This window comes from Pelmatolapia mariae, linkage group LG6 (assembly GCF_036321145.2).
Source record: "Pelmatolapia mariae isolate MD_Pm_ZW linkage group LG6, Pm_UMD_F_2, whole genome shotgun sequence".
Taxonomy (NCBI): domain Eukaryota; kingdom Metazoa; phylum Chordata; class Actinopteri; order Cichliformes; family Cichlidae; genus Pelmatolapia; species Pelmatolapia mariae.
In genome coordinates, this window is record NC_086232.1 from 2,622,002 (window position 1) to 2,649,921 (window position 27,920).

The 27,920-nt window shown below is 40.3% G+C and overlaps 2 protein-coding genes across 4 annotated transcripts in view; one reads left to right on the forward strand and one right to left on the reverse strand.

Annotated features, from left to right (window-relative positions):
• Nucleotides 1-601: 601 nt before the first annotated feature.
• On the reverse strand, nucleotides 602-27,912 carry LOC135933189 (uncharacterized). The gene is made up of 6 exons (XM_065471180.1): nucleotides 27,643-27,912; nucleotides 13,430-13,548; nucleotides 12,451-12,645; nucleotides 4,987-5,114; nucleotides 1,948-2,088; nucleotides 602-1,791 (listed from the first exon to the last, which is right to left on the reverse strand). Exons 1-6 carry the CDS (start codon nucleotides 27,910-27,912, stop codon nucleotides 602-604), a joined length of 2,043 nt encoding a protein of 680 aa, XP_065327252.1.
• LOC134628856 (centrosomal protein of 44 kDa-like) overlaps nucleotides 23,975-27,920 on the forward strand; it is a 73,749-nt gene continuing 69,803 nt past the window's right edge. For all 3 annotated transcript variants that reach the window (XM_063475641.1, XM_063475639.1, XM_063475640.1), the window contains exon 1: nucleotides 23,975-25,142. The gene's annotated coding sequence lies outside the window, so the exon portion shown is untranslated. The remainder of the gene's footprint in view (nucleotides 25,143-27,920) is intronic.

Consider the following 27,920-nt stretch of genomic DNA (forward strand, 5'->3'; position numbering starts at 1 on the left):
AGACGGACTGACAAAATGTGACTGTTGTGGTAAGGGGTGCCTGGAGATAAAGTGTCCTTTTAAACAACGAACGGCCAGCATTAAGGAGGCTTTGGCTGCACAGGACAAAGACTTTTGCTTGGAGGTAGCTGCTAATGGTCTTCAGTTGAAGCAGGCGCACCCATACTACTGTCAGGTACAAACACAAATCTTTGTTACGGGCGCCAACCACTGTGACCTCGTTGTGTGGACACAGAGAGACCTTGCTGTGATCCGCATCTTCCCTGCTGTGGATTTCTGGAAACCGCGCTTAAAGCAAGCACAAGAATTCTTTGTTAAAGTGTGTCTTCCTGAACTTGTTGGGAAATACTTCTCGAAACAACGTGCTGCTCTAAATAGTCTGTAATGTTTCATGTTGTGGTTCAAGATTGATGACAGCTGTGTGGTGGGATGTAAATTGTTTGCATTTCCTTTTTAATGCACTTGCTAAATACATGTGAATAGATCAATAATAAAAAAACAAACAACTATACTATTCTTTCTTGTTTTATTAAAACAACTTTACACAAAGTACAACTATTTACAATGTACTGTACATTCAAAACAACAGCTTTAAGAATACTCAACAGGAGCAAGTGTCATTTGGCCCTGGTTTGACAACAACACTGGGGCACATATTAACAAAAACACAGCAAACCTTAACGATCTTATCAAGAAGTGTTGTGTCTTCACCCTCACATGATAAGAGTAATCGGATTGGCATTGTAGTGTGTAACATTTTGTACTTGTTGCGCAAACTACCTATTACTCGCTCAACGTGAATTCTCAGGTGGGCAATTGCTCTCGTTTGTTCAACGTCCCTTGCCTCAAGTTGACAGTAGCCTTTTGTGAAAGCTGGAATCTTGACCTCCGCACACATCATTCCTACAGCATCTCTGATGTCAAAGCCTCTGTCAGCCAATACTACGTCCCCTGGTAAAAGCTTTTGAAGAATGCCACATCTCTCTGTGATGTGTTTATCTGATGCACGACCCCCCCCCCCTCCCCATCCCCTGGAAATGAAAGAAATAGCTCCATGAGGTGTAATCCCTATGAGGTATTTTATGGTGTGTGTACCCTTGTAATGAGAGTATGTTTGTGCACGTGCCTTTAAATTTGATGGTCTTTCTGTTCGAATCTCAAAACAGTCAACTATGATGGCCACTCGTTTTCCAAAGGTTTCAGTAAACTGTGGAGGCATTGTGGCCTGCAGACAGTGCCTCTCAGGCCAGTGTACCAGTGCTCCTAAGCGGGCATACAAAACATCAATGGTATCGGCGAAGACAGAAGACAGTGTTTTGTGGGACACATCGAATAGATGACAAAGATGCTGGACTGGAAGATCAAGTCTCAGACGCATTAGTGTGAGTAAGAGCATTTGGAAACCTGTCAGTTTCTTCGATATTGGCAGGAAGTCTTTGACAGTGCTGAAGAGGGACATAAAGACAGCATAACAATGTAGACCAGTGTAATATCTTACTTTTTCTGTATCGTCCTTTAAGAAAGTTTCATTCAGCTCTGTCTTTTGCAACTGTGCTCGAAGCAGTCTGTTCTCCTCCAACAGCCGGTTTATTTCAGCTCTGCCCTGTTCACTGCACACACAATCCTTCGCCTGCCCTTCAGCTTCCGTGACACTGTCACTCCCATCACCACTGTCCACATTTGCAGCTGGTACATCAACCTCCACTTGTCCAACACAATTGCTGTCAACTGCCTCCATGACATGGTTATGTTGTTGTTCTTCTTCTGTCTGAACTTCATTGATCATCAAGCCTGTAAGATAAAAATAGTGCATAGACATAAGGTTAATGTACACCAATATTCCAATGACAGGTGTGTGATTCATCTTTAAGTTATGTGCGGATTATTGTACAATAAGTGCAATTTAGTATGTTTTTAGAGGGGAGGGGAGGGGGGGGGGGTGTTTACCTGCAATGGGTGCTCTTTTTCGCTTCCGTTGCATACGCCTTGCGTGCCGATCTGAGTCCGATACAGGTATGTCGTCGTGGCCCATGTGCAGTGTTGGTGCCCAGTCTGGATTTGTTACATCCATTTCATATGCTGGTTTGCCTGCAATAATGCCAAATCAAAAGCTACTCAGTCGACATGACGTGGTTCTGCAGCATCACATATTAGCATGTTTTATCTCATTATCTATGACCGCAGCGCCTTGAAAATAACACTAAAAGCCTTTTAAGAGTGATATGAATTAATTTAGAACTCACCGGAGAGAAAATGCGGAGAGCAAACCAACAAAAAGTTGGGGATTGGACGGAACTCGATATCCGCTCGTCTCACCGCTGCAATCCATGCCTGGCGTCTTTGTTTGGTGTTATCGGATACATGGGATCCCTCACGTTGCCGCCAGGATGGAAAACGATGAAAAGATAGCCCATTATCCAGTTTGTTGCCTTCACGATCGTGAGATCTAACGTTGCAACTGACAACACAACACGTACGAACCATAGCTGAAGCTGTATGCTTTGTCTGGCCTACTGTCATGGCGGCGGGGGGCGTGGCCCACCTCCCGTGGGAGGTGGGCCACAGCCACAGGGTGGCTGTGGCTACAATGTAGCTTACCATCACCAGTGTGTGAATGTGTGTGTGAATGGATGGATGACTGAATGTAGTGTAAAGCGCTTTGGGGTCCTTAGGGACTAAGTAAAGCGCTATACAGATACAGGCCATTTACCATTTTTTCAAATATCTATATGTAAGAGTTTAATATATGTTTCTCTGTCTGACTGCTAAAAAATGTATAACAGATATTTTGTTTAATAAACAAAAAATTATAATTCCTGTATAGTAACAGATAAATTAGTACTTCATATTATGGAATGTAACATATACTGTAACATTTTGTACTGTGGCCAGTATGTTTTTTAATGAAAGAAAAGTGTATTTTAAACACTTTATTTTTCCACTTTTATGATTTAAGTGAATGTGAAGATAAAACCAGTTTTACCAACCTTTAACTAAATAATAGCTTCTGACCTTTTTCAAGATTTTGCTGTTTCACAATTCTTAGTGTCTGGCACTAAAATACATTTTCCAATCAACACAAATTCACTAATAACTTAACTGAAGGATGTGACATGCTGTCAAAAAAGCTCTATCCCATGATTTCCATCGTCACTCAAGGGATTGTTCTGCCCCAAGTCAGCCGTCAGCTGCTGGTGATCATAAGAACGATGTCTGAAGTGCACTTGACTGAACGGTCTGCGATGCTGAGGAAGTGGCAACATTCCAACAGTCCACAGCTGTAGTGGGGAGATATTTTCCGTTGTCCTTAAGCTGTGATGGTTCCGCTGATTTACAGATTCATTCATAGATCTGTTAATTCTTGGAAGGTATTATTAGGCCCAAGCACTAACAACACAAAGGCCCTACTGTATCTTCTTTTTCAGGTCCTTAACATACTCAAAATCTCATGACATTTTTTATACGAGTCAAGTTTGCTGAAAATGTCTGTATTTCATTGGTTTCAGACGCGGGTGTTTCAAAATGGCTCAAGACAGACAAAGTAGCAAGTAGCAAACTCCTCCTAGGGATTTTATTAGCAGGTCATCTACTAATTGGAAGGTTAGTGGTTCGATCCCCGTCTGCTCCAGCCTGCATGTCAAATGTCTCTGGGCAAGCTACCAAACTTCGCAGGCATAAAGAGCACAGTTTAACAAGTGGTCATTTAGGACATGATTACCTGTACTTGTTGCTGCTTTAGAAAATCTGACTGGAAAGCAGCTGACAAATGTTTCACCTCTAGTTTTATCATTATATATGTTATCTGGGTCTCAGAATTGCAATGCTCTATTGGCTTATTGGTAGGTGTTTGACCATCTCACAACTTTCAAAAGTGTTTAGTATGTGACAGCTGCGTTGTCCTTGTACTGAAAGGAAACTGGCACTGGGACAAATGCACACTTTTAGCTGCCACTTGGCACAGTTTGTGTGTGTAAAGTGAAGAGAGAGAGAGTAAAAGAAGGATAAACCCGCGCACTACTTTCTTACCTTGGCAGTACCTCTCTACATATAAATATATTAACCCTAAATCCCATCACACACACACTCACACACGCTCCTCCCTATTAAGCTTTATCATTAACATGTAAATATTAGACTTGGCCTGCAGCCTCAGATGAAAACGTTCCCATATTTAGCTTTATCATATTAATAAGTCTTACACTATATTTATATAACCATGAAACCTGGGTACATTTCTTTTTTTTCTTAATGGTACCTTGATGTTCTGCAGGGCAATTCACTGAGTTTTACTAAATAAGTTTTAAAACTCTGCATTGTAAATGTATTGGGATTTGACTGGACAGTTTACCTTTATTAATATGTATACATATGACCTCCTTGTCAGTGTGTCTGTATTGTATGCATACATGCAGATACACAGTGTATACTTTATATGGTCAGTAATTCAAAGACTCCATTGTGTATACAGTCTCTGATGCAGGTTGTGCTTTTAAAGCCTCATCAATTGGTATTTTCATGCTGTTACAGAAGTTTTTTTATTCAATTGCTTTAAAATAAATTCCACAAATAAAAAAAGAAGGACAGAACATGTATACAGGAAGTAAGTTTTCCATTTTTCACATTCACTTCATTTCTGATTTTGGACTTTTGAATTCTTTATTATTTAATGCTCATTTGGATTTTTAGTTTATTTATTCTTGACCTTTGTCTCTGTTTTCAGTAAATGGGTTTCAGTTAGTATTTTGCTTAGAGCAGGCATGTCACAAGTCTGACCAATCAGGTCATTTTTTATACGGCCCCTTGCTCCCATCATAAAATGTATTATTCAAGGCCCACCACCACAAACAGAGTTAATAAAGTGTATTTTCTCTTTTTACTTCATCTCAGTTTGATAGCACCATCTGATGTATGTTGCAAACAGTAACTATATAAAAGTTTTTACACTCACTAGCTGCAGCCACCTGTGGCTAATTTCTGCCATGGCACCTGTAAAAGAGAGTGTGGCAGGGGTGTGGCTCTGCTGCAGTGGAGGGGTGGTGCAGGCAGAGCCAGGGAGGCTGGTGGGGCAGGTGAAGATGATTGTGCTAATGAGGTCTCCGTCCTTTTTAGTGATACTGGGGACCAGAGACGGGAGAGAAGAGTGACTGACCTGACAGACATCGGTTCCGAACCACGAAAGAACGTTGACAAATATAGCAAATGAAACTGCAGTAATGCTGTAACAAAGTAAAATTAATATTTAGGTGTAACTCTTTGAAGGTTCATATCATCATCATTATATGTGGAACTGGATTCATTTGTACTTAATGAGATCTCTAATTAACATTATTCTATTTACACTTACATTTTTCAGTTATTGTTAAAATGGCAAACTATCTCAAAATACCTTCAACAGTAAAGATCTAATGACTGCACAATAATTTCATAAAAAGTTACATATTTATTACAGCTTTATTACAGTTATCAAAAAAGAAAAATAAATATTTGTAATTATAAGCCTAATTACTAGTTTTATAACAGTATTTTGACTATTTTTATAGGCGTTTTAAGTTGTATTTTACTGTTATATTTTTTATGTTATTTATATATTTTTGTCACAATTTGTCATCATCATCTCATAATAGGGATCGTTTTATGTGAAGAAGAGTCACATGATATGTGAGACGCCTGTTTTTATGTCAGCACAGAAAAGTTGAAGAAAATTGAGAACAACAGTAGATCTACCATGCCAGGGTAGTTTCAGCTTCACTTTATTTAAAAAAAAAAAAAAAAAGATTTAGCCTTCATTAGCAAGAGATAAAGTTGTTATCTGGAGAATGTAGCTGTGGGTAAACAAAAGACAAACAGAGAAAGATGTAGAGAGACATCAACAGAAAGAAGGAAAGAAACAGATGCCTCATTGATGATGTCCAGACTAGGTTCTGGACCACCATTAATTCATTTAATGTGTACCACAGGCCTTTGTGTGTGTATGTTGTTGTTAGTTTATATGTGCTTGCGTGCATGCGTGCATGTTTGTTATATCCTGGTTGGCCCTTGGCCCTGGCCCTGTATCTCTGACCTAAGAAATAAAAGGTTAACTGAATTTGGTTAGGATGTAATTGACACATCCTCTTTCTCTGGACGTGTTTGCCTATGAGTGATTGTGCAGCGGTTCATAAAAGAGACACTCAAGTCAAAGATGCAGCTGAACAGATGTTTATGGTTTATGGTGTCTCTCGGGCCTATTCAGTAGCTACAAAAAACAGAAAAAAGCATCAAAATAAAAGTTCATTTTTAAGGATAATAGCTTCTTTTTAAAGATGAAATGTTACCATGTGACTCTGTAAGTTGCAATAGTCAACACGGTACATAATGTGAACATGATTTTAAGAATTAAGACATTTGTTTAAAAGATTCGCACTTCTCATTTCAAAATGTGAGTGTAAGAAGTATACAAGAAAGATGGATTGATCCACTGTAAAATCACCTCAACTGTGTAATTTTGGCTGTTGCCATCTTGGCTGCTTCTTTGTTTTGTTTTGTTTTGTTTTGTTTTTTGTTGTTTTTGTTGTTGTCTTAAGGTTGTTTAACACAACCATAAGAATAAGGAAGAAGCTAAAGCTACCACTAACTTTCCTGTTTGGTTAACAACAGGCATTTATAATTTTTGTAAAATGAATGCTAATTTTGTTGAGTGAAAGCATGCTTAGAACAAAATGTTATAACTATAAAATGCAACAGCTGGCTACTTACGGTATTGTTTCCAGACCTGTTAATAAAGTCTGCTAAAGGGATATAAAATTCTTCATCACAGAGTGAACACTTGGCTATTTGTAGATGTACATACGCACACTACACTACAGCACATGAAGAAAACAATGACAGTCATTGAATTAAATTCATTATGAATACATGAAATATAACTAGATTAGGTGGCTTCCTTGTGGTGACAGTCATTCACAATACACCATAACACCATAACACATAAACACATAAACACATAAACACCACCAAGAGTTCAAAATGCTGCAGAAGAGAACTTCATCAGAGCTAGTAGCCTCAATTCATTTTTAACTCTTTTTTAAAAAGTTTTGCTTACATAATCATGAAGAAAGAAAGGGAAAAAACAAAACAAAGCTACTGGGGGGTACATCAGTCCATACAACAATATATTTTGATTCTACAGGGTGGGCCATTTATATGGATACACCGTAATAAAATGGGAATGGTTGGTGATATTAAAGTCCTGTTTGTGGCACATTAGTATATGTGAGGGGGCAAACTCCTCAAGATGGGTGGTGACCATGGTGGCCATTTAGAAGACGGCCATCTTGGATACAACTTTTTATTTTTTCAATAGGAAGAGGGCCATGTGACACATCAAACTTATTGGTAATGTCACAAGAAAAACAACGGTGTGCTTGGTTTCAACGTAACTTTATTCTTTCATGAGTTATTTACAAGTTTCTGACCACTTATAAAATGTGTTCAATGTGCTGCCCATTGTGTTGGATTGTCAATGCAACCCTCTTCTCCCACTCTTCACACACTGATAGCAACACCGCAGGAGAAATGCCAGCACAGGCATCCAGTATCCATAGTTTCAGGTGCTGCACATCTCGTATCTTCACACCATAGACAATTGCCTTCAGATGACCCCAAAGATAAAAGTCTAAGGGGGTCAGATCAGGAGACCTTGGGGGCCATTCAACTGGCCCACGACGACCAAAACTGTTCATCTAGGAATGCTCGGACCTGGCACCCATAATGTGGTGATGCACCATCTTGCTGGAAAAACCCAGGGAACGTCCCAGCTTCAGTGCATAAAGAGGGAAACACATCATCATGTAGCAATTTCAAATATCCAGTGGCCTTGAGGTTTCCATTGATGAAGAATGGACCCACTATCGTTGTACCCCATATACCACACCAAACCATCACTTTTGTTGTTCCAACAGTCTTGGAGGGACCCATCCAATGTGGGTTAGTGTCAGACCAATAGCGGTGGTTTTGTTTGTTAATTGGAGGAGAGCCCCAGATGAGGGGTCACTCAGCAGCCACGGAGCAGAAGCCAGGGGGGGTTGCAGTGACGTGCCCGTGAGCTCCGCCGGCAGCCAGCTGTGCCTGAGTGACCGAGCCCCAGGCCGAGAGGCCTGAGGGCACCCCACCTCCGAAGTGGCCCGAGCGAGCCCCAGGCTCCAGGCCCCGACAAGCAGCCACCAAGGAGTGAGCCGGTGTGTACCTGGACGCCCATCCCTGGACACAAAGAACCACCAACGCACCGATGTCTGAGGGCGTCTGCCACTGGGAGGGGAAGTGGTGGGGGGAGCTAGACCTCCATACCTTGGAGGGCCTGAGATGTCCCCAGAGAGGTGGCGTCTGATACCCAACCTGACATATAGACACAAACATACAGGCACACACAGATACAAACATCCATTCCCACCCTCATGCTCTCATATGCAATTACTCAACACTCACCCAACGTGGAGACAGACATAAATAGACACTGTACACACAATCACACTCCCCAAGAGTACTCTATACCCCAGGTCTAGGTACCCTTGCCCCTGGAGGGGGAAACTGCACCCAGACCCAGGTAGTGTTACCCTTTTCCCTGGGATAGAGAGAAGCAGACTGCCCCCACTCGGCAGCAGCAGGGAGGCCCCACATTCCAGACCCCAATCAGACGGCCAACTCCTCCTCCCAGCCCCCCCGCTCCAACAGGCCGCAGAGAATGGGGGTGTGAGAAGACTCCAAACCTCCCTCCGCCCGCTCATATGTAGTGTTGATGCATGTGTGCTCTAAGGTGCATTTAAAACCCAGGAGGGCATGGAGCTACCTGCCAGAGAGCAGCAGGTAAGCGCATAGCCCCTCCTGATAGCCCTCAATGTCTACATGTATTTAAAATTGAGAGGTGGGTAACGACGCCAGGGGTGAGGTTGTGGTGGTGAGGATGCCGTGTAGCGTGCCCACCCCCAAGATCCTATATGTATGTGTTATGAGAGTGTGAGTAATGTGAATGTCTAAGTTGTGAGATAAAATTGAGGCACAGGCAGCCAGAAGGGGACGGGGGGGGGGAATGCCTCCCCTGCACCCTGGTGACACACCTTTACCCCAAGGCCCTGCATGCGTGGGTGATTGTGGTGGAGCGGGAAGAGGGAGGCAGCTGGAGATGGGGAGGGAAGGAAGAGAGGCGCAAGTGACCCCTCCCTGGAGCCAGCTCCCCCGCTGATCCCAGTAGGCACCCCCATACTCTGCAACCCGCCAGGGAAAGGGGGCCCAGGCCCATCCGGACCGGGGCCCAGTTCAGCAGCGCTGCCCGGCACCACAGAGCCCGGGACAGCCCACCCGACCCCACCACAGAGAAAACTGCACCCACCCCGTCATCCACTCATCTTCCAGACTACACAAGACAATAGACGCCCAGGCTGAGATCTTCCTCCACCTCTCCTATATCTCCCCCTCCTGCAGAGAGAATTCCTGAAGAGAGGAAAGCTCCTGCAAGATGTAACAGCCTCCCCCACCAGTTGAAGAGCCCCCCAGGTGGCTCGATGCACTGGCGGCACCCTGTGCCAGGGCTGAGCCCCCATACACCCACCCGCCCACAACCCCGGCAACACACCAACCAGGACCCAGGACCCAAGCCCCCAAGGCCCAGCCAGGGCCCCAGCCCAGAGACGGAGCACCCCCAGAACCCCACGCCCGTCCCGGACCCACCCAGGGGCAGCCAGGCTACCAGGTCAGTAACCCACGTCCGTCAGCACAAACCCTCCCCTAGCCCCGCTGAATGCAGCCACGAGGAAACCATCACCTAAGAGCCAACAGAGCCCTTAATAGGCCATGACCGCAACTCCGGATTGAGCCCTCCAAGGAAGATGCTCCTGGGGAATCCCCCGATGCCCTAAGCCTGTCCCTACCCCCACACCAATCACAACACAGAAGGTGGGACCAAACTATGACCCCCCACCCCACTAGGTGATGGAGCTGATCAAAGGAGCCCAGAGCAATTGATCTGATGTGGTGGCAGAGGCTGTATCAAGACTAATGTAATCTAATAGATAATTTCTATATTGGTTAGAATTAAGATTATTTTTATTTTTCCAGTTCATGAGGACTGTTTTCTTGGCTATGCATAGGGCAGTGAAAACCATATGGGCTATATTCTTTTCTGTAGTGACATTATCTAAGCTGCCCAACAAACACACTAAAGGGGAAGTTGGAATGTTACATTTCAGACACTTTGATAAGTCTTCACATATCTCGCGCCAAAACTTCTGAACTGGTGGACAGAACCAAAGAGCATGGATATAATTGTCCGGTGTATTGGTTTGGCAGTGTGAGCAGTTGTTGGTAGACAAAGCCCATCTTGAACATCCGATGACCTGTATAGTGCACTCTATGTAGTATTTTGTATTGAATTAATTGAAGACTGGGATTTCTAATTAAATGAAAGGTTTTTAAGCAAATCTGAGACCAGAAGTTTTGGTCTAAGTTAACTGATAAATCCGCTTCCCATTTTGCAATAGGAAGTGATATTGATTCATCTGTTTTACAAAGCATTCTGTATATTTTGGAAAGTAATTTTGGGGTTTTAAGAGTAAGAAATTGAACCACACTTGATGGTGTTTGTAATTCAGCTTGACCCGGTTTAAATTTCTTTTTTACTATGGATTTAATTTGTTGATATTCTAAAAATCTTTTCTTGTTGATCCCATATTGTGTAACTAGTCTGTCAAATGGAATAAATTCTGATCCTTCCAATATATGTTCTAAATATTTGATTCCTTTACCACTCCAATCTGAAAAGTTTATCATATTATTGTTTTGTAATATGTCAGGGTTGTTCCAGATAGGTGTACGTTTGCATGGGATTAATGAAGACTTTAGAAACTCCCACCATGCTGTCAGAGAAGAGCTAATGTTGACGCTTTTGAAGCATTCATGTCGTTGGATGTTTGAGCTGATAAATGGTATATCTGAAATCTCCAGATTATTGCAAAGTGCTTGTTCTACATCTAGCTAAAGTTCATCTAAGAGGGTATGTTTTAGCCATCCTGAGATAAATTGAAGCCTTTCGGCTAAGAAGTAGTGCTGAAAGTTAGGTAGTTCTAATCCTCCTTTATCCTTGGTCTTTTGTAGTGTTTTTAAGCTTATACGTGGGGGTTTATTTTTCCAAAGGAATTTGGACATATATGAACCTAGAGATCTGAACCAATCTTGTGGCGGTTTAGTTGGGATCATTGAGAATAAATAATTTATTTTTGGTAAGACCATCATTTTTATAGCAGCAACCCTTCCCATGAGTGATATGGGTAGACATTTCCATCTAGCCAGATCGCCTTCTACTTTCTTTAAAAGTGGGATATAGTTTAATTTAGTTAGATCTGCAAGCTTGGGAGAAACATTAATACCTAAATATTTTGTATTTCCCTATTGCAGTGGTGTAGAAGAAGAATTATGGAAGGAGCAATTAATCGGAAGGACTGTAGATTTTGACCAGTTATTTGAGTAATCTGATATTTTTGCAAAAGAGTTTATCAATTCAATCACCCCAGAGATATTGGTTTGTGAGTTTTGGAGAAAAAGTAACACATCATCCGCATAAAGGCTGATTTTATGTTCCACGTTCTTGCATTTTATGCCCTTAATTACTGAATTCTGATGATTCTGTCTAATTGCTGCTGCTAGTGGTTCAATAAAAATTGCAAACAGTGAAGGGGAGAGTGGGCATTTTGAGATAATTAAAGTAAAGATTTTGTAGTATACAGTCAGAATAGAGATGTATGATATATATGATTCAAAATACTTCTTGGTGCATCCTCAATCATTCGTGTAAGAAAATCCCAAAAAGTTGATTCTGTTCATTGGGACATAGCGTTTTCAAAGGAGAAACCTTCCAAGTAATTTCTTCCTCAGGTGATCCAGGAGAGAAGAAGGACAACTGCTGACTAAGCGAAAACCCTTAGTGATCCCATATGTGTCAGGAGCAGTGGAACAGCTAAGACACATTTTTTCTAAACACCACATCTCTGTGGCTTTCGAACCCCAAAACACTCTGTGTCAAAAATTGGGCCAGCCCAAGGATCAGGTCCCCCGACACAAACAGAGTAATATAGTGTACGCTGTTAAGTGAGGAGCACTGCCTTGATTTACATAACAGGGAAACCAAACAACCTCTGGCTAATCAGATGGCACAACACAGAAGAGCTAACTCGTCAGGCCAGGACTCCTACAAGTCAGTAGACATTCTTTCAATGATGAGGATCTACACATCCTGGACAGGGAGGAATGCTGCTTTGAGCGGGGAGTCAGGGAGGCCATTTACATGGGAAAGACCATGTCTGAATCAATCCCCAGCTACCAAGACAAGCAACTGGGACATGAGATTGTCACCTCTTTGGTGGGGAAGGAGCCTGAGTTAATGCATGAGGTTGAGAGGTACCAGCTAGATATAGTCGGACTCACCTCAACACACAGGTTGGGCTCTGGAACCAGTCTCCTGGAGAGGGGCTGGACTCTGTCTCAGTCTGGAGTTCCCCCTGATGAGAGGTGAGGGGCTGTAGTGGAAATCCCAGTATCCACTCAGCTTGTTGCCTGTACGTTTGGGTTTCTCCACATGGACGAGAGGGTTTGTTCCCTGCAGTGGGGTGCTTGAGGATGCTTGTGGCACCAGGACACCCTTGGTCACAGGTCGATGATTGATTTTGTAATCATATCCCCAGACCTGCAGCCATATGTTCTGGACACTCGGGTAAAGAGAGGGGCTGAGCTGTCAACTGATCACCATCTGTTGATGAGTTGAATCAGGTGGTGGGGGAGGATGCTGGACAGACCAGGTGCACCTAGATGTATAGTGAGGGTGCACTGGGAATGCCTAGCAGAGGCCCCAGTCCACAAGATCTTCAACGCACACCTCCGGCAGAGCTTCAACAGTATTCTGAGGGAGACTGGGGAGATTCAGGCCGCATGGACCATGTTCAGCACCTCCATTGCTGAAGCCTCTGCACTGTGCCCACAAAGTGGTTGGTGACTGTCGTGGTGGTAACCCCCGAACCAAATGGTGGACACCAGAGGTGAAGAAGGAGTCCTATCAGGCTTGGTTAGGCTGTGGGACTTTGGAGGCAGCTGATAGGTACCAACAGGCCAAGCAGAACGCAGCGCAGGCAGTGGCTGAGGCAAAACTCAGGTGTGGGAGGAGTTCAGAGAGGCCATGGAAAAAGACTTTTGGACTCCACATCTTCTGTGGAGGAAGGAGAGTTTGGGGATGAGGGGGACGAATCATCTATCTTCGTGGCTGAGGTCACTTAGGCAGCTAAACAACTCCTTGGTGGCAGAGCTCCTGGGATGGATGAGGTCTGCCCCGAGTTCCTGAAGGCTCTGGATGTTGTAGAGCGGTCTTGGTTGACACAGCTCTACAATGTTGTGTGGAGATCAGGGGTAGTACCTCTGGATTGGCAAACCAGGGTGGTGGTTCCAATCTTTAGGAAGGGTGACCGGAGGGTGTGTTCCAACTATAGGAGGATCACACTCCTCAGCCTCCCTGGGAAAGTCTATGTCAGGGTGCTGGAAAGGAGACAGCATCCGTTAGTCAAGGCTCAGATACAGTAGAACCAATGCGGTTTTCGTCCTGGATACTTAAGGGTGCATGGGAGTTTGCCCAACCAGTCTAAATGTGTTTTGTGGACTTGGAGAAGGCATTTGACCGTGTCCTTCAGAGTGTCCTGTGGGAGGTGCTTCGAGAGTATGGGGTGTCTGGTCCATTGATATGGGCAATTCAATCCTTATATAAACGTTGCAAGAGCTTGGTCCACATAGCCAGCAATAAGGTTTTCTAAGCAAGCCCATGTTTAGTTTCCAAAGAGTGTTTTTTAATTCTCCTATTCAGAAAAATATTGAGGTAAGTTATAATGTTGTCCCTGTCCTGGAATTTTCCACTCTATGTTAGCGGGCTGGTTTCAGTCATTATGCAAATGTACTGTTTATAAGATTGAGGAAACCTGCAGTCAGCTGAGACTGAAGAAGTCACTTGGATGAGTGATGAAACGTTTCTCCCACTGAAAACGCTACATCCAGATGAACAGAATCAACTTTTGGAGAGGGACACTCTATGTTTTGTATTCATAAAAAAATAATAAATAATCTATCCTGGAAAAAAAAACTGGGTGAGAAGCCAAGTAATATGTATAAAACGGCGTTTTCTACAGACAGCGCTAGCAAACACTCTCCGCTTGCGAGTGAAAAAAGAAAAAGAAAAAACACCCCTTCCCTATTGGTGTTAAAATTTACCATGTCAGCCAATCAAAAAAATGATACGGCAACATGTGACATTTGGTTGTATAGGAAGAGGGGGCAGATTTAGGAGTGACACCTGCGACGGATAGCGGGCGAGCGAAGGAAAGAGAGAGAGCGAGTTTTCATATGTGAGACATTAGTGACGTTTAGCGTGTTTGGAGGCTATAGTTAGTGTGTTGTGTAGTTATTGTTTTGTATTGTGTGTCAGTTATACTAGTGAATGTCACATTTGCTCCAAAAAAGCCATCAAAGGCAGATTCCAGTGTAAACGCTGTTCCCACATGGAAAACAGGACTGATGCACCTCCTGTTGTCGGACCTGCAGGGTTTAGGCCTGTAGTGTTCTCCTCTGTCTTATACTGAACACAAACAATTTTTTTGGACTGGCACAAATAATTTGTGTGCCTTCTTATTTGATGCAGAACACCTGATTGTTCTGGAAATAGATTTAAATGGTTATATAAAAAACGCCTGAGGCCTTGGCTGCATTTTTAGGTAAATAGTACCATATAACTTTGTTGTTTGCAAAACTTGTGCATAATTTTTAGAAATGTATAATTTCTATTTGCATTTCAAGTTATGAAAATGATTCGTTAAACATATTTCTGGGTTTTGCAGTAAAAGATATAACTTTTTTCTACTCGGATTTTGAATTTTTTGTCTGGATTTAGATCAATTGTGCTAATATAGTATGCCAAAATGAAAAAATAACTATATTATGCTGAGGTTGTGCTGAAAATAATGATACCAAACAAGGCAAGATAAGCAGTTTTTAAAGGTGAAATACAGAGGTAAAATCAAAAGTAGTCAAAAACAGCCAATTATACCCTGGACCCCAGAGGGTTAAAAAGGGCAAGGCTGAAATGTTTTGGACATGTGCAAAGAAAGAATAGTGGATATACTGGACAAAGAGTGATGAAGATGGAGGTGCCAGACAGAAAGGAAAAAAAGGATGACCTAAGAGGAGGCTCATGACTGCTTTTGTTACCTGTTGAAGATCAAGCTTTGGCTGCTGGTCTGGGGTCAGCATGCACTTGTCACAAGTCAGAATGTATAGTTGGCTGTTATTTGCATGTTTTATTTTGCTTTAGATTTATTTTTGTGGAAGCTTTTTTAGTATTTTAGATCTCTGTGTTTTATACATTTATATACGTTCTGCTGACTGTATCCTCCCCTGGATTAAGATTGGTTAGTTTTTTTATAGTCGAGCAGCCAATCCAGTGCTAAGGGACAAGTTGCCAAGGGCCAGCCAACAGTCGTGGCATAGAGCTCAAGGTGCGCTAATTAAGGAGGCCAGGTCAGGACTGGTGAAGCATGGGACGTGAAAGCACGAGAGACAGAACATGAAGCAGATATCCGGGAGACTGTCAGGGTCCTGGGTCTCTGGACCCAGTGTTTTGAGTTTCTTGTGCCTCAGTGTTTTTGTGTTATAAATTTATGTTCTAAGTTTTCTTTGTTGCCCTAGTTTATTCAGAGCCTAGTGTCCTAGTTTGAGTGTCTTGTATTCTGTTTAGTTCCCTGTGTATTTAATAGGGTTCCCTCGTGTAGTTGCCCTCTGTGTCTCCCTTTGTGTAATTGTGTTTATATTGTGAGGTTAGTTCTGGTGCCTTGTGTTCCGTGTTTTCCTCACCCCGTCATGTGCTGCTCCTTGTTCTCTCTCTCCCTGCAGGTTGCCTCTGTGTGTTGCGTTGAAGGTTCATATCTGGTGTCAGCATTTTCAGTTTCCGTGTCTTTCCTGTCCTGTCACGTGTAATTACCCTCATAGCTGTGTGTTATTTTCCCTGTGTCTCCTTGTGCATATTCTAATTAGTTTTTCCCAGTTTAGTTTCGTATTGTTGTATCGCCTGTTTCCCAGCAATGAAGTTGTGCTTTTGAGTTTAAGTTCCATTCCTGTGAGTTTGCGTTTGGGTCCAATCCCTGCCTGCACACAGCCGAAACATGACAGAGACACTAGAGCTGGAGATGTATCTCTCAGCAATCTGCATTACTACTGTGGGACACTAGCAAGGGAAAGAGGCCCAGTACTGGTTGACAGGGCTCACTATGGCAGTTACTGGGCAAGAGGTTAGAGCCTCACCTAGCTCTGTAGGTAATCTCTTTCCTCTCAGCTAGTAAGCAAAGAGTGTCAGCCAGCAGGAGTTCCAAAAGGGGTGTGACAGTGCTGCTGAAGTTAAGGAAGGACTGCTAGTCCGCTGAGGCCTTTAGTGTTTGAAAACAGAACAGCCGCTGAATTTAGGACTGGAACAAATACTGGAATTCAGCAGGTGGGGACCCTTAAAATCAGTGGTGGCTCAGTGTGAGGAAAAGAATCACAACTTGCATTAATTTCTGTTGAGAGCTCCTGTAGATTTTTTTTTTTTTTTTTGTATACAGACTGTGATCAGCTGGCCTGTGCTAGCACTGCTCTGATTACTGCTCATTGTGAATTTACACAACTGAATTCAACAAGATGTCAGCAGATGTTTCATGAGTTGTCCTGGCTGATTTCATCCTCTACACTGACACTGAACTGTTTATGGTGTCTTTACATTGGACTGTATACAGTTGGAATGAAGGTGGAATTCAGTGAATGAATCTTAGCATCATCAGGCTAACTTCAAATTAATGTACCTAACTGACCATGAGCAACACAGCTACTGTGCACCAGTCCAACACACTGTTCTTCACTTTAAATGCATCACAATACAGCAAAATAACCTGTTTATCCTGCACTGACCTGCAGAGTATTTTCATGCAACCTTAAATAACACAGTCAAGGTCAGTTTGTTTTGCAGCATGTTTCACAATATGAAAAAAACATAACAGTGGTGTGAAAAAGTGTTTACCCCCTTCCTGATTTCCCAGTGTTTTCATAATTGTCAAACTTACATGGTTGAGATCATCAAACAAATCTTAATATTAGACAAAGATAGCCCAAGTAAATACAAAATGTAGTTTTTAAATGATGATTTCCTTGAATAAAGGAGAAAAATTATCCAAACCTACCTGGTTCTGTGTTAAAAAGGAATTGCCCCTCTTGTTAAATCAAGAGACACATGACAAAGTAAAGCAGGCTAAAAGATCTCCAAAAGCAACACATCATGCTACGATCCAAAGAAGCGCCTGAGAAAAAATGTCACTGACATCTATCAGTCTGGAAAGGGTCACAAAGCCATTTATAAGGCTCTGGGACTACAGTGAACTACAGTGAGACCCATTATACACAAATGGAGAAAACTTGGAACAGTCCAAGGAGTGACCGACCTGCCAAAATTACTCCAAGAGCGCAGCTATGACTCGTTCAGGAGCTCACAAAAGAGCCCGGAAATACATTAAAAAACTGCAGGCCTCACATGTCTGAGTTAAGGTCAGAGTTCATGATTCAACAGTAAGAAAGAGACTGCGTAAAAATGGCATCCTGGCAAAGTTTTGCATCTTTTGTGTTACTGTTTAGGCTGAAACCAGCTGAAGCCAAAAGTACAGATATTTGTTTCAAAATGTAAAGAGTAAAATGTTTCTGTACTTTGTTATTTCCCCCTTTACCGGAGCTTATTTGTAATCTCTGGTGGCACCAAGAGCTCCGAAGGAAATCCGTGACTGTGATCTTCATTCAGATCTAACTGTAGCCTAATAATGGTCATAAAGTTCATTTATGTCCTCATGAGGTCTTAGTATGAAAGACAAAATTTTCCAATTTTAAATTACATTTGTGTAAATGTATAAATAAATCCATTAAATGTATTAAAAAATTACAGTGAAAACTAACACAGTCATGAATATGCAGTCCTGTGAAAAACTAAGTGAGGCCAGCTCCAGTGGAGCACATTGCACATTGCAAATCACCAGCTGTTTCCTGGTGATTTGCAATGTGCTGTGAGGATAAATGTCTGGTCTTTCACAGTAAACTGATGGGAGACCAGGATGTGAGGCAAGCTGCCACTGGCTCAGCTTTCACTGCTCTGAGATCAGTTACGACCTGTGCTTCTTATGGAAACACAGCTATCATTAGCAGCTAAACGAGCTTCAGTGATTTATCATCGTAATAGATGAGTTTCATCTTACTAACCACTTTGGCCAAGATGTGTGATGTTGGATTGGGGCTGGGGTCAACATTCACTTTAACATCAGTCTGGTTTGTTGGCTAGCAACCCTGCATTATGCTGCTGTCTTTACAGGTGATTACAAAGATTATACTGTGTTAGCAGCATAATGCAGTTGTGTCTGTCATGGATGCAGTTTGCACCATCTCATCCTTTTGTGCAATAATATAATATATATTGTGCAGTAATATGTAATGTCCATATCCATATTGTAGACTGGGTCACTATTTACCTCCTCCAGCACACACTGAAATGAGCTGATTGTGGCACAAGTGGAAGATCTCTAATAACTGAGGCACTTAATTGCTCAAGCTGAAAATAACTTTGTTGTCTGAACGATCTACTTCTTTATGTGGATGCTCTGTCTAGTAATATATCGATATATTTCAGCTGAGGACATACACAGACTCAGGAATTTATTGATTTGTTTTCAGTAATTTGAAGACAAGGGCTCGTGGCCAAAACATGTCTGTACACAAAAAGTACACAAATTGTGGGAGAGTTGGTTGGTCAAGTATGACATAAGGTGAGGTGAGAGTGATGCCATCAGATGGGTTGCTGTTTCAGGAAGTGCAGCAGGGCACGCTTTGAACTATCTCATATATTTAAAAACAGGTTGCAACAGTTGACTCCTACAAAGAAATATAAAGTCTTGACCCATCCTTCATTTCTTTGTATTTTGTTGTATAAATGGGAAACATTTGGAGTAATTTATTGAAATATGTGCTACATAAATGGGAATGCTGTATTTCCATTTATATATGCAAGACCAAAACATTTTGTGCAGTTCTCATGGGCTTGAAAGTCAGTACCTGTTAAGACCGCCAGTCTGAAATAGTCTTCAGGAATAATTGTAATAATAGTATAAAGTTTATTTTTATGATGATGTATACTTTATTGATCCCTGTGGGGAAATTCCTCTCTGCATTTAACCCATTTACTCTGTGAAGCAGTGGGCAGCCATTGGGCGCCCGGGGAGCGGTGTGTGGGGACGGCACCTTGCTCAGGGGTACCTCAGGGTAGCTGTTCGGTGGATTCGAACCCCTGACTTTCGATTCATGGGGCCACCACTCTACCTACCGAGCTATCCCAGCCTACTTATATTATTATAGCATTTATCAAAGTTTAAAATAAATAAAGGGGTATGGCATGTATCTTACACCAACAGGAGGTTAGACATTTGTCATCAGCCAACGTCTACATGAAAATTTTAATTCTTAGAGATTCCTGTTGAAGATAATCTGAGGTTTGTCTCTGGATTCACCAAGTTTGTCTAAGTCTTTTTCAACAACCCAAATTATTCAAGATTCATTTCTTTTTCTTTCTCATTTTCTGACTTGTATTATAAATAAATGGTTGCCAGGTTGATTCACAATTTACACTGATTAATCAGTAATATACTTATTCAGTGGTGAAAAGAAATACTTCTGGACAGAGATGTAAGCTCAGTGCCTAAGAGGGTTAGTATTAACATATCACTGCCATGGAAAGTAACCTTCTGTGATTATCTGACATCGGCCTGAAGTGATGCTGTGTTTAGTGTCTCCAGCTGAAAATGAGAGACCTTTCATAGTACAAGATTTATTGTATGTCCGACTCAGGTAAGTAGCCCATTAAGCCAGCTATTAACCTGCCTCTTATACATTGTGTGTTGGTATGTGCGCGATTGTGTGCATTTGTGTGTGCGTGCGCACGAGTGCCTATATATGTCTCAGGTTGTAAAACCACTGTGGTGGCCTCAGTCATGTGTTTTTGCTTGTATATGTAGTCGGTGTGTAAGGAAACTTCAAACAGACACATAATCTTTGTACTTTCACATCTCTGCCTATTAGCTAGTTTTCTTGTAAGCTGTTTCATTTACACAGACATTCTGAAATATTTTCAACTCAGAGACCCTGACATAAAACCTCTTTTTGATCGGTAATTCTAGGCTTTATATATCTGTCTGGACAAGAAGTGGCATTACCTTTAGCTTGCTTGGTTTTTGTCTTAGCATTTGGGGATGGAAAAGCTACCCCTTACTCTATAAAAATAATAATATGTATAAAACAATATAATAATAGGTATAAAAGAACTAAATCAAAATCTATTCAGAGTTTTACCATATGAAATGTTTGCTCTTCATATGTAATTTAACATGATAAACATCCTAACCCTGATCGTAAACCTAACGTTAACCGTTCTGCAGGTTTTTTAATGACGTTCAAATCTGAAAAGTGAAACAAAAACAAACTAAATGTTCCTGAACACTGAAACCTGAGGCATATGCTGGCTAATTAAAATATGAAAAAAGGCCAACAATCCCATATTTGAGTACACTTTAATATCAAAGAAAATTATCTTTCATATTGCAAGAGAAAATTAATGATAATCTATGAATGGTATACACAATACTGTAAAATAAAGCATGTAGAATAATTTTTAAGATGAAATTCTTAGTCACAAAAATGAAGAAAACTGAAGAAAATAATTTAGTTAAATATGTGCATGTTTTTCAGTCGACACACTTTGGTGCCGTTTTCTTTGCACATTTAATTTGGAGGCAATGTTTGAACACGGATACCTCAGACTATTGAAGACAAAGGCCTGGAATTTCCACTGTCCTTTCTTAACATCAAAATAATACAGGATATATGTAATCTGGGACGGTACCTTTAAAATGATGAATATCCCATAAAGTCCCATGTTTGAGCACACACTAATAAAAGAAAAAAAATCGTATTGTAAAAAATACTGGTGCCAGTTTCTGAATAGTACATAGATCCATTTCACAACAATGTTAAAATATGAATCTGAGTATCTGTTTTCATATTCATATTAGTATTATGCACATGAAGCTAAAATTGTCCAAACTTGCAATTATAACATTTTAATGCAAATTGGAGAAGATTGAGATGGAGTGACGTCTCAAAAATGAAAACTATAATAATATAACCAGTATTATTATTTTATTATAATAATGTACTTAAAATATATTTATTATAATTATTTTCTAAAGTATAATTTGACTAATATTATTAGTATCAGAGTAAATTCTGCACACTCAATTCAGATTAGACTACCTACTGTTATTTTAATACCATTTTCTTCTTTCCTGAAGCTAAGAATTCCTACTTGTTTATTCCACATGGTTTATTTGCATTGTAATAAAATATAACTCCATACCATTCAGAAATTGTCAGCAGTTGTTTTTTTATTAATGTGTGCTCAAATATGGGAGGGCTGGACTGTTTTAGCTTTTTGTTTTGTGGGGGGGTTTTTTTTTTCACATTTTAGCTAGACGGTCATTTTTGGTGTATCGTCCCAAAATTAAAAATTCTGAATCATGTTGATGGTAAAAAGACTTTGGGGGTTTTTATCTTACAGTTTTTGAAATATTCAAAAGTGTTTAGAAAGTGGGTTGATGGATCATTTTTCCCCCACCAAAATGATATTAAGATATATGAAGCTAATTTCACAACAGTCATTAGATATATTGAAAACATTGGACCATAGATTTTTATCAAAATGATATTATAAAAATTGGCTTATTTCAGATGGAATGAGCCAATCATGTAACATCATAGGAAGCATGGTACATGACCACAAAGTGCTTCAAAAACAAAAGAATTTTAAAAATTACAATAGAATGTATTCTGGCTTCATTGTGTTCTTTCCTTCTGACCCTGATCAACATTTATGCAGTAGAGTTCTGAATGTATGATAACGTATTTGGGTCTATAGGAATACAGTAGTCTAATCTACTGAATATAAGTGTGTTTTCTCCCTGATGCACAGGGACAAAAACGGTCCCAACTTACCTTTATTTTTAAGAAGATAGAAAACAGAGTTGATGAAATATTCCATGTTAGGGCCCAAGGTTTATTTTTTATGTAATAGTAACACCAAGGCTTTTTGTCTGCTGGCAACAAATACTAGAAAATTCAAGGGTAAAAGCAGATTCAGTTTCAGGTAAGTGGCTGCTTGAGGCAGCGTTCAGTTGTTTCTCAGGTACACAGCAGTGTTCCTGGATGGATAAAGAACGCTTAATGTTTTTGGATTACATTGAATAATGGATTGCTTGCACTCATCTAAACCTGTTTTCTAACTCCAATTGCTATCTGCATTTGGAAGGAAAAAGTATTATCATTATTAGTAGTAATATTATTATTATCAATAGGACAATTGTGGTGGTCATTTTATTCACAGGTTTAACTGAACTGTTTGGATCTAAGAGATCAGTTTTCATTTGAGTGATAAACCTTTGTGGTTGAGCCAGTTGCAGTAAGAGGCTACCATAGGGGGAAGTGTATGCTGGCCTTCAGCTGCCGTGGTTATGGCTGCAGAAAAAGAGGACTTCCAGAAGCTGATGGATGCTCTTAAAGTCTTAGTTTTGTCCAGAACAACAAGATGCCCCGTCTCTCCATCCATGCTCGCTTGTAAACCTGTGGAGCAGCGTGCACTTTTAGTTAAAGTTACATGCCTGTGGTTATTGATACAGTTCTATTTTTTCTGGTTTGCTTTTAATAAGACTCCACGGAAAGGTTACAACCAATCTGGCTTCTGTTCACACAGAGGAATTTAGATTCCCATTCAGTCACAACTTTTCCCGGTAAAATAACCTTCAATGAAAGATTGCGATCAATTAAATATGCTTATCACATTGATTTGGACAGTTTGGCATTAACACCATGTCTGAACTCTTATGTTGAATATTGGTAGTTTTACTGCTTGACTAATATTAAAACAAGTAAACGTGTGTTCATACTGTGTTTTCCAGTATATAGGTCTAAAGTCTTCTATTTTTTTTTACAGGCTTCTTGCTCTAACGTCTCTAATATTATATGGTGACCTTCAGAGGGTTATTGTGCCCCCTGCAGGTCAGCTGGTGAAACCACACACTGACGCAGTGAGCACTGCCCTCCTCTCCTTACACAAAGACATTTTAATCTCAGCATTGCAAGCATTATTTAATGAATACGTGGTATTTGCAGCAAAGTAAACAAAGAAACAGAAACAGGTTTGCTTGTGCGCTCTGTAGCTTCAATTAACTATAATCCGAGTAAAATTTTAAAGAGGATGAAGTACTATTTTTATTTATGTATTTATGTATTTATTTATTTATTGCTCTATGAGCTGCAGCTTCTGATTTTAAGGGTCTGCGTGTAGCTAAAACGACGTGTGTGTGTGTGTGTGTGTGTGTGTGTGTGTGTGTGTGTGTGTGTGTGTGTGTGTGAGAGAGAGAGAGAGAGAGAGAGAGAGAGAGAGAGAGAGAGACAGAGAGAGAGAGAGAGAGATCAGGAATTCATTAGCTGAGAGGAACCTGTATGCCACAGTCTGTTTTCTGTCAGTGTGTCGCATGTCGATTTCTTCCCAAGGCCAAGAGGATATTCCTTACGCACGCGCACGCGCGCAGACGCCCGCACACATGCACACAGAGACACTCACACACTAAGGTTGAGAGAGTCTCACATAGAGAAATTCTCCGAGAAACTGAAAGAAAGAGACACCCACAGCATAAAGACTCTCAGACAATAATAGTCAAGCAGCTTATCAGGTACAAAAAAGACAATGCTAATATATTTTTCAAAACAATACAAAACAACACATATAGTGTATTTAAAACTGTATTTTCCTCATATCATTATTTTATTTGTTTATTTTCACATATCACTGAAGGCTGCGCAAAGAAAAACAACTGAATGTAAAATTTATGATATATGTTATTTAAGATATATATTTATGAATTATCCATGAAACACGTCTGAAAATGCCATGTTTAATATATTTAATAAGACACGTTTAATAGTCAAAAACTCTTGTCTAAAAACAGATTTCTGAGTTTGATTTTGTAACATTTTTGGCAAATGGCGTCATTACCCATAAATGTATTCTTAAATCAAGGAGTAGTAGCAGGTAATCCTTCACACCTGAAATTAACATCCTGCTTTTCAGTTGGGAGAACTTTATTTTAAAAAGGCCTGGTATTAAAAATTAAAGGTAAGCAATTATGTGTAATTACTGAATAGAAACTGGGCAACACATTTCTATAATTTCACAAAAATAAATAAATAAACAACCAAATACATGTATAAATAAAGAAGACATAATTAAATACATCTTATTATATAATTTTATGTCGGTGTTAATGACTTTGGGATCCCTGCAACAGTAACATATTTTACAAACTTGCTGCTAAAGGTTTTGGATTTGTATATAATTGTTTCAAACGTTTTAAATGTTGTAAATGAATAACATGCTGTAGCCTTCTTGAAGCAATAGAGCTAAAAAGATGACAAACATTAGCTAAAACCAAGCGACATGTCCCCACAGATTTTTTTCTCTATACATTCTGTGGGAATTAATACAAAATACTAGCAAAAATTAATAGAATAAATATAGCATTCCAAAAATGGGGATATCACCATTGTCAGGTGTAAATCCAGTATTTCCATTTGAGAGACAAGAAAACTAGTCCGCAATGCAATCTTATCCTTTCCTGTTTTCTGCTCAAGATTCTCTTCACCCAGAACCGGTTAAAACGACGTGGAGGATAAAATCCGTTAGGCAGCGGAATCTGGACAGACAAGCTTTTGAAAACTTCACTCTACATTAAGTGTGGAGCGCTTTTGTATGTTTTGTTTGTATGTGCACTCAGTACTTGATTTATCTGTGAAGTCTTTGGTGCCTGTGTCTTGCAGTTGAAAAGCTGACTGCGGGTCCACGGTCTGCCAATCTGCTTCGAGGCTCAGTGCACAGTTCTCGGCAGTGGTACACTGGCTCCAGGCACCCGAGGACAGGACTGAAGGTAGGTCGCAACCAAACCAACCTTTCGGGTGTCTGCTGATTATATATAATATAATATAATATAATATAATATAATATAATATAATATAATATAATATAATATAATATAGTTCTTTTTTTATGTGACAATATATATTTTTCCTTTCTTTGTTTCAAAAAATTGAAACATTCATGCGCACTTATTTTAAACATATGGATGACACGCACCGTGTTGTTGTCACAAGGTGCGTGTTCTAACGGATTCAGTGTGGCTTACTGGACCATCTGACTGTAAGATTATGTTCATATTTTTCTGCTACTGTCAGCAGCTAATGTCTAATGCGCTAACGTCCTCTAATCACTCGAACACATTATTAAGCTTCACACTCATTCAGACCAATACTTTCTTTAGACGGGAAGGACAGTGGAGCCTCCGACCAGTATGAACATTTAATGTTGAGCGCATATGGTAAATACGCCTATACAGTCTCCAAGGTGGAGGCCTGAAGCCTACAGTATGAGGATAATATTAAACCATCTCTAATTTGGTTGTGAAAAAGAAAAGAAAAACTTCTTATTAAAACATTTTGAGTTTCGCAGTAAACCAAGAGAATCTGTTCCTGTCGAATCTAACAGCAGTAGCTTTTCAATTGTAGCCAAGAATTAGCTATTACTCACTGCAATGCAAAACTATATTGCCGTGTAATCCTTTCACGGAACACTGTACATAAGTTAACAGGGGCATATAAATCAATGTTGAGGCTTTTGGTGTGCAAGTAAAATTGTTTTATTTTGATTTTTCTCTGAGTGTTTAAAAATGTTATGAATTGTTTTTAATGATGACATCTAATATAATGAAATATTTTTAAAAGTTGCGTGGTAAAGTGTTACAATCATTCAAATCCGTTACAGTGTGCGTTTGTAACATAATGTAATGTTCTCATCATCATTATTATTATTATTATTATTATTATTATCATTATTATTATCATAGTACATAATTTTGGTCACTTTGGATGTATGATATACACGCAAATTTATAGCCTATTGAAAAATTATGCGTAACTCCCATTAAATGTTACATGAAAAAAAAATACTTTTAAATTGCTTCAGAAAAGAATAACTGCAAATGAAATTCCAGGTAATTGAGTGTTTTGCGACAAAGAAGAAGATTATTATAGAGCTTTTAAATAACCCTTGTGGTAGGAACAGGAGCGTTTTTCGTTTGAAATATAAACGTGACAGCAAGTTTATGTCTCGGTGTTGATTTCCACATAATACCGTGATGATGATAATGGCGCCTGTGATTAAAGAGGGTTAAGTGGCTGACCTTGTGGTGTGTGTGTGTGTGTGTGTGTAAGTAAAGATGATGAATGGTAACGTCGCTGATGCATATTACAAATTAACTTTCGAAAATACACATACAAAGACGTGGGCGCAGGTAAACTGTGAAGAAAGCATGTGGGCTTGGAGAAAATTAGTCTGAAAAAGCAGCTCATCAATCCGTCGGAAACACGCGATCCATCACCGCTGTAATGTGCATGTCTGTTCACCCTCTGGTTTTTGGGGGGCTTTTTGTTGTTGTTGTTGGGGGTTTTTACACCGTTCCCTCTGTTCTAGGATGAGTTCTGATAGAAAGTTGCCTGCGCTATGTTTTAAACAAACACTGGAAAGAAAACCTAGGGGTATTTTTATTTACTGTCAAGGACTCCGTAGGTGCATTTCCAAATGATCAAGGACCCAAGTATGCACATGCAATATTATGTGGGAACAGTTACAATGTTTACAACGGCTAGCTAATACAGAATTACTCCTCTCCCTTAGACTCTCCTATCCAGCATGATTAAAACTTGAATTTATGCAGTAGCAGCAAATTTTGCGTAAGTAGGTACATTCTGGCCTGTTTTAAACCTTTATTTAATCACGGGAGCCCAGCTGATATTACTAAATACATACTTACATAAAATAAAATAAAATAAAATAAAATAGAAACTATGCATTTATACAAACATTGCATCACTGGATTCTTTTTCAGTAGCTACAACCACCTATCATTGCTTGCAAGATAGAAGAAATACAGCATTTCAAGAAAATACAACCGTGAAAACAGAATAGCATTCAACTTCATGGGAAATGTTTGGACACTTGTATTTTAATTGTTTGCTTTTTGTTTGTTTGTTTTTTGTTTTGTTTTTTGCACCATTGACATTATTCTGAATTAACAATGCTTGGTCTTGTGATAGGAGCACAGAAACTGGAAATTACATTGACAAGTCACTAGAGATTTGGGTTCCATTCTTTCAAAAAAATGGAAAAACCTTGTCTCTACATTTATAAAAAAAAATAATTTGAAAAAGTTAAAGTTTTTTGTTTGTTTTTTTTAAAGTTAATTTTAAAAAAGCTCTCCTCTCGCGCCTGTAGGTGGTCTTTATTCTTCAAGCTCAGGTCCTCTACCAGAGGCCTGGAAACTTGAGGGTTCTGTGCAGTATCTTAGCTGTTCCTAAGACTGTGCTCTTCTGTACAGAGATCTCGGATGTTGTTCCGGGGGTCTGCTGGAGCTTCTCGCCTAGTTTGGGGGTCACTGCATTGAGTGCTCCAATTACCACTGGGACCACTGTGACCTTCAGCCTCCACATCTTCTTGAGTTCTTCTCTGAGCCCTTGGTACTTCTCCAGCTTCTCGTGTTCCTTCTTCCTGATATTGCTGTCATTCTGTATCACTACATCTGTCACTACGGCCGTCTTCCTCTGCTTGTCCACCACTACTATGTCTGGTTGCTTAACCACCACCATTTTGTCAG